The sequence below is a fragment of the Capsicum annuum genome, chromosome 8, assembly GCF_002878395.1.
Source record: "Capsicum annuum cultivar UCD-10X-F1 chromosome 8, UCD10Xv1.1, whole genome shotgun sequence".
Taxonomy (NCBI): Eukaryota; Viridiplantae; Streptophyta; class Magnoliopsida; order Solanales; family Solanaceae; genus Capsicum; species Capsicum annuum.
The window spans coordinates 101239426-101246198 of NC_061118.1; the positions used below are offsets into that span (position 1 = coordinate 101239426).

Below are 6773 nucleotides of genomic sequence, written 5' to 3' on the forward strand. Positions count from 1 at the left end.
ATAAGCTCGTACCACATGTTCAGGAAGATCCCTTGAATGGGCATGTCTCTCATGACAAATTCAGTGCTATATTTACTACCCTAGCCCATTCTGTAGCTGCTCAAAACAACCAGAAAACTATTGTTCTAGCCAATCCAGTGGCAAATACAACTGCAGTTAGGATTCAAGATTTCACTCAGATGAATCCCTCTATGTTTTCGGGATCTAATTTTGAGGAGGAACCATAGGAATTTTTAGACATAGTGAAGAAAGTGACAAATATCATGGGCATCACTTTGAGTTAGAGTGCAAAGTTTGTTACATATTAGTTGCAGGATTTAGCTCACACCTAGTTTAAGTAGTGAAAAGGAGACTAGGGTATTGATGTAGGGCCTATAGAGTGGGAGGAGTTTTCCACAACTTTCTTAGATAGGTTCCTTCCCCAAGAGTTAAGGGAAGCTAAGGTTCAGGAGTTCATTAACTTGAAGTAGGGTAATATGAGTATGAAGGAGTACTCGCTCAAGTTTACTCAGTTGGCGTGGTATTCTCATACTATGGTGGTAGATAATATCTCTAGAATGAGTAAGTTTATATCTGGTGTAACTGATAGTGTGGTTAAGGATAAAATTAGAGAGGGTGTGAATTAAAATTTTCTTCTGTGAGTCGACTACTGACTCCTCACAGTTGACTCACCTACAGATTAGAACACTTCACAAACAAATTATATTTAGAACAGTTAAGTAAGTAAATAAAAAAATGTAAAGCAATAACACAAAAATTTATCCTGGTTTGGAACACCAATGTGGTGCCTATATCCAGTCTCCTTGGGTTTCAAAGTTTTCTTAGATCGTTGAATGTTTGGATCGAGTACAATGATAGAAAACAAGTTTTGAAGACTTATTTTGCTCTTCAGATCTCTTTACACAGCTTCAGTTGATGTTACAAAGTTGACTCAATCCTACTCTTTATATAACAATTGTAAACTAAAGTTACAAAGCCTTGTGAGACTAATATTGAGATACTTTGAATTTTTTAGTTGAAGTTGAGTAAAAAGTGTTTGTCTTCGGTATTCATCTTTTATAGTCTTCGACTGCTACTCTTCATAAGAAAACCCATGAGATTTCTTCACAATTAAAAATGTAAATTGATTCCTTGATTGAGGAATATAGCCGTATGATATATCCATATCAATATGTTTATATATAGCTTTGGATCATATCCATATTAGATATGTTCGTAATCTCTTTTTCTTTTTGGTTTTGTAGAGATTGATTCCTTTACAAATGTGCTCGTGATCTTCTCTTCATAATTGATGTGGTCTACCTTGATTTTGGGATTGTGATCCTTCTTTTATTTTTGTGATATTTTATTGATCTGTTTGCCATGTCATGATCTTTCATATCCTCCAATATCTTGATTTGATTCTCCATGACATTTGGGGCTGAGATTCTCCTTCTATTTGTTCTCATTGTGATTGATTTTACTTGGATACCATGGGTGTCCGTCCATTCTTGATGTCCTTCTATTTTTGGAGCCGACTTCCTTTATATTTCCACTATTAGCAGTCTTAGTGTTCTGCAAATATACACTTGTTAGTTTGTCATTATTAAAATATAGACTTCGAAAGCTAACAATCTCTCTTTATTATAATGACAATAAGAGGAAATATCTATTGACTTCCCTGTCTGTCAACTTGCTCCCCCTAACTTGTATAAGTATTAGTTGACATATAAAATTGCTTTGCTCCCCCAGGATGGTAGGCTACTCTGATGTTTCATTTTTCTCCCCCTTTAACATAATAAAAAAAAAACAATACGCAGGCAATATGCAGACAGAGGAATGCACACAAAAATGAAGTAAAAAGTTTTTTTCTTTTAAAAAAATTATTAATGCTAAGAATACCAAGAATTTTTTAAAGAGAACAAAATCTTTTTTCTAGCACGGGTTTTGTAAAAATATCTGCTAGTTGATTTTTGAAGTCAACAAAATTTAGGAAAAACTTACCTTTCTCTACATGGTCTCGAATCAAATGATGTTTGATATCAATATGTTTAGCTCTAGAGTGGTGCACAGTACACTTAGATAGACTAATGGAACTAGTGTTACCAGAATAGGAATAGATTCAATGATAAGTCAAAGTCAAGAAACTATTGTGTAATCCATATGATTTGAGTACCACAACTTTCGACAACTATGTATTCAGCTTCAGTGGTTGAAAGAGAAACTGAAGTTAGTTTCTTGCTATGCTATAAGAAAAGGAAATCACCAAGAATTTGACAAATTTCGCTATACTCTTCTTGTCACTCTTGTCTCCTACATAATCAGTATCTGAGTATCCGATTAAATCAAAGTATGAGGAGTAAAGATACCATAGACCAAGTTCTTGAGTTCCTATTAGATATTGGATGATTTATTTGATGGAAGTGAGATGAGATTCCTTAGGAATCAACTGGAATCTGGCACATTTACACACGCTGAACATAATATTTGTCTGACTTACAGTCAAGTAGAGTAGAGATCCGATCACCCCCCCTACATCTTTTCATCAACATCTTTTTCAGCCAAGTCTGAATAAATGTTTGTAGATGGGCTCATGGGTGTCCCATAGGCCTTCTCCTTTTCCATGCTAATTTTTTTTATGAGTTCTTTCGTGTATTTGGCTTGACTGATGAAGGTTCCCTTGGGAATTTGTTTGATTTGAAGTCTTAGCAAGAATGTGAGCTCACCCATAAGACTCATTTCAAATTCTCCTCTCATCAAGTTAGCAAAATTCTCACACATAGAGATGTTAGAACTACCAAAAATGCTATCATTAACGTAATTTGCACAATGAGAAGATTTGAATCAAACTTTTGAATGAACAAAGTTTTCTTAATTTTACCCATTTGAAAATTATTATTTAGTATAAAAGTACTCGGTCTCTCATACCAAGATTTTGGATCTTGTTTGAGGCCGTAGAGTTCTTTTGATAACTTGAAAACATGATTTGGAAATGAAGGATCTTCGAATTCAGAGGGTTGTTTTACAAAAAATTCCTCATGAATAAAGTCATATTAAAAAGGAACTTTTTACGTCCATTTGATATAATTTAAAACATTTGAATGTAACAAAAGCTAATAAAATTTGTATTAACTCTAACCTTTCCATGGGGGCAAAAGTCTCGTCATATCAATACCTTTCTACTGGGAGTAGCCTTGAACTATGAGTCTGGCTTTATTTTTGATAAGTTTACCTTCCTCATTTAATTTATTTCTATAGACCCATCTGGTTTCAATTACTGAGCAGTTTCTTGGTCGTTCAAGTAGAGTCCAAACTTGATTTCATTCAAATTGGTCCAGTTCTTCCTTCATAGCATCAATCCATGATTCATCGTTGAGAGCTTCATCAGTTTTCTTCAGTTCGATTTAGGATAAAAGGGAAACAGTTACTTTTCTTCTTAATGATGCTCTGGTTTGCACTTTATCTTTTGGAATTCCGATGATGAGTTTATTTTGATGGCTAGAATCATGCTTTCATTTTTTTGGAATATTCGATTTCACAATTTTTATTGAAGGATTCGACTTTGTCAAGGGTGTAGTTGACTTATCTTGTGAAGGCTTTGGAGTTGTGCTATGATTTTCTCTAGTTTGTATATTACTCACCTATTCTTCATCAGCACTTATACTCATAGGGAGGTGGTTAGATTTATCAAAAATAATATGCATATATTTTTCAACACACAGAGTTCTTTAATTAAAAGACCTATAAGCATGACTAGTGGGAGAGTACCCAAGGAAAATACCTTTGTCACTTTGTGGATCAAAATTTCCTAAGGTATTCTTACCATTATTGTGAATGAAACATTTGTAGCCAAAAGGGATAGAAGTAGTCAATGCTGGACTTTTTTCCTGTCCAGAGTTCATAAGGTGTTTTCTTCAAAATAGGTATGATCAGACACCTGTTAATGATATGACATGTTGTACTAACTGCTTCTGCCCAAAAGTGATATGGGAGTTTATGTTCAAACAGTATTGTCCTAGCAGTTTCCTGGAGGGATCGATTCTGTCGCTCCACCATACTATTTTGTTGAGGAGACCGCGGTGAAGAGAAGTTCTGAGAGTATCCATTCTGAGCACAATACTCCTCAAATGCCTTATTTTCAAATTCTTCTCTATGATCACTGTGACATAAGTGATGAGGTGTCCATCTTCTCTCTGTACTTTTCTACAAAAAATCTCAAAGTTTGTGAAAGCTTCATGTTTATGTGCAAAAAACATAACCCAAGTAAGTCGTAAGTAATCATCAACTATAACAAAATTATATTTTCTTCTACCAATGCTTGCGGTCTTGGTGGAACAAAACAAATCCATGTTGATTGTTTGGAGAGTCTTAGTAGTAGAGACAATGTGTTATGAATTTAAAAGATGATCGAGTCTGTTTACCCAATTGGCACGCATCACAAATGTGATCCTTTTCAAACCTGAGTTTTGGTAGACCTTTCACCAAATCAAGTCTAGACAATTTCTCAATAATCTGCATACTAGTATACCCGAGTTTCCTGTGCCACAACCAAGTATCATTGGTTTTCACAGAGAGGTAGGTTAAGGTGGTAAACTTAGGACTATTTAAAACATAAATGTTATTAACACGTTTACCAATAAGGGAGATATTTCTTTTGTCGTGTTTGATAGAGCAATTTTCATCTTTGAAGAGGACTCCATATCCGGTGTCACATAGTTGATTGATGCTGAGCAGGTTATGTTTAAGATCGTCTACTAGGTATACTACAGTGAATTTTCATGATGAGCTGAGTCTCACTAAGCTGACTCCAATGACATTTTCTTTGGAATTATCACCGAATTTGAATGATTCCCCATCTACTTTCTTAAGGGAATAAAATTTCTTCTTCTTTCCAGTCATGTGTCTAGAACATCCACTGACAATGACCCTTATTTCCTTTTTGTAGCTCTTGCAGACCTATTCCTACAAAATAAGAAGATTATTTTTTTTAGGTACCTAAGTGGTCTTGGGTCCTTGCAGATTAGATGTGCTTTCTTTGGGTTTCCTAACCCACACACTTTTAGGTTTATGCCTGGAGCTATAGGATCTGTGCCCTTTCTATCCATAGATAAAGCAAATGTTTCCTCAAGAGGAGAAAGAAGTCTTAGTTGATTTAAACAACCCTGATGAGAAACTCGAATAGTTTATGAAAGAGTTTAATCTTACAAAACTGTGGATTGGAGATTTCTTAAGATTGTTCAATTTTATTTTTGCATCACCAAGTCTCCACGAAGTAGGACAATTTCAACTAGACATGCTTTAATTTCCATTTACCAGTTTCGTCGTTCCTCTTTGTGTTTTTGTTTAAAGCTAGCTTCACAACTTTTCTTCTCTTAAGAGAGCTTATTATATTTATTTATGAATTTTGGAAGTTCATCAGTTATCATATCCAGATTGCATTTAAGAGTGTTACACTTCTGACAGTCATGTGATCTTATCTCATTGGGTTCACCTGTTGCCATAAATCATATATTGGCAGACTCTATTTCTTCTTCAGTTTCTTTTTCATCACTCCAGGCTCTAAAATTTTGATTTTTTCTAGATGATCGTCATCTCAATTTTTTACAATTTTATTTGAAATGTCCTGGCCTTCCACACTAGAAACAAAGATCATCATTTCTGGTGGCATTATTATTTTTGCCTCCTTGGGATATTTGTTGTGCCAGTATCATAATCTTTCTTACCCCACGATTAATGAGGGCTATTCCTTCACTATTAGTATCTTCCAGAATGTCCTCCTCTCTGATTAGAGTACCATCTAAGGCTACTGGTTTCTTCTTTTCATCCTTGTTAAACCTGTTGATATAATTTTTTTCATATGCGATAAGGTTACTTCGTAGTTCATCGTATGTCATGTTGTGAAGATATCCATCTTCTAGAATGGCATCCTTGGTTTCCTAAGTCTTTGGGAGACTTCAGACCAACTTCTAGACTTACAGGCTGTATGGATAGATCACCCCCAGTGATTTTAGTTTGCACATGATTTTGCTAAATCTGGCAAACATTGCTTCAATGTCCTCAATTTCTTCCATTTTGAATAGCTCATATTATTGACCAAGGCAACAATTTTTGACTTCTTAACTTTGGTGGTTTATTCATAGATTACCTCCAATTTATCCCAAATTTCTTTTATGGTTTCACACATTGAAATCTTGTCACATTCTTCTCCACTAACTGCATACAAAAACAAACTTATAGCACGTACATTAGTTTGAATTTTCTCTTGCTGTTCGTTGGTGACCTCAGAGCTTTCAAGGTCTTCTATATCAGAACAACTAGATTCTTTATCTTTGTCCTTTGACTTCTCGTTGAGTCCTGGAATTGGCATTGGACCTTTCTTGATGATAACCCAGGCTTGGAAGTTATTTGATTGGACAAAGATCCTGAACCTATTCTTTCAGTAAGAGTAATGTTGTCCATTAAAGTATGGTAGTCTTGTGGAGGAGTGACCATCCTAAAGAACAGCACTGGGAATTTGATAATTGGCCATTTGATCTTTGCTCAGTTGCAGTTAAGCAATGCTTTTTGTGAGATCTGCTATGATACCAATTTAAATTCAAGAGAGAGGGTGAATTAAAATTTTCTTCTTTGAGTAGACTACTGACTCCTCACAGTTGGCTCACCTGCAGATAAGAACACTTCACAAACAAATTAAATTTAGAATAGTTAAGTAAGTAAATAACAAAACTTAAAGTAATAACACAGATTTATCTTGGTACAGAACACCAATGTGGTGCCTACGTCCAGTCCCAATG

At 34.9% G+C, this 6773-nt stretch overlaps 1 protein-coding gene across 1 annotated transcript; it reads right to left on the bottom strand.

Annotated features, from left to right (window-relative positions):
• Nucleotides 1–3299: 3299 nt before the first annotated feature.
• LOC107879164 lies at nt 3300–6346 on the bottom strand. Its single transcript, XM_016726263.1, has 3 exons — nt 6125–6346; nt 3946–4182; nt 3300–3371 (listed from the first exon to the last, which is right to left on the bottom strand). The coding sequence occupies exons 1-3, from the start codon at nt 6344–6346 to the stop codon at nt 3300–3302; spliced, it is 531 nt and encodes a 176-aa protein (XP_016581749.1).
• Between the last annotated feature and the right edge of the window lie 427 nt (nt 6347–6773).

What these genes read in the sequence shown, in the direction of transcription:
- LOC107879164 (XM_016726263.1), bottom strand. Translation starts at nt 6,346, where the DNA reads ATGCCAATTCCAGGACTCAACGAGAAGTCAAAGGACAAAGATAAAGAA. An exon ending in AAATTTGGGATAAATTGGAG is followed by an intron (nt 4,183 to 6,124) that starts GTAATCTATGAA and finishes GATTTTTTGTAG; the next exon opens with AAAAGTACAGAGAGAAGATG. An exon ending in ATCACTTTTGGGCAGAAGCA is followed by an intron (nt 3,372 to 3,945) that starts GTTAGTACAACA and finishes ATCGAACTGAAG; the next exon opens with AAAACTGATGAAGCTCTCAA.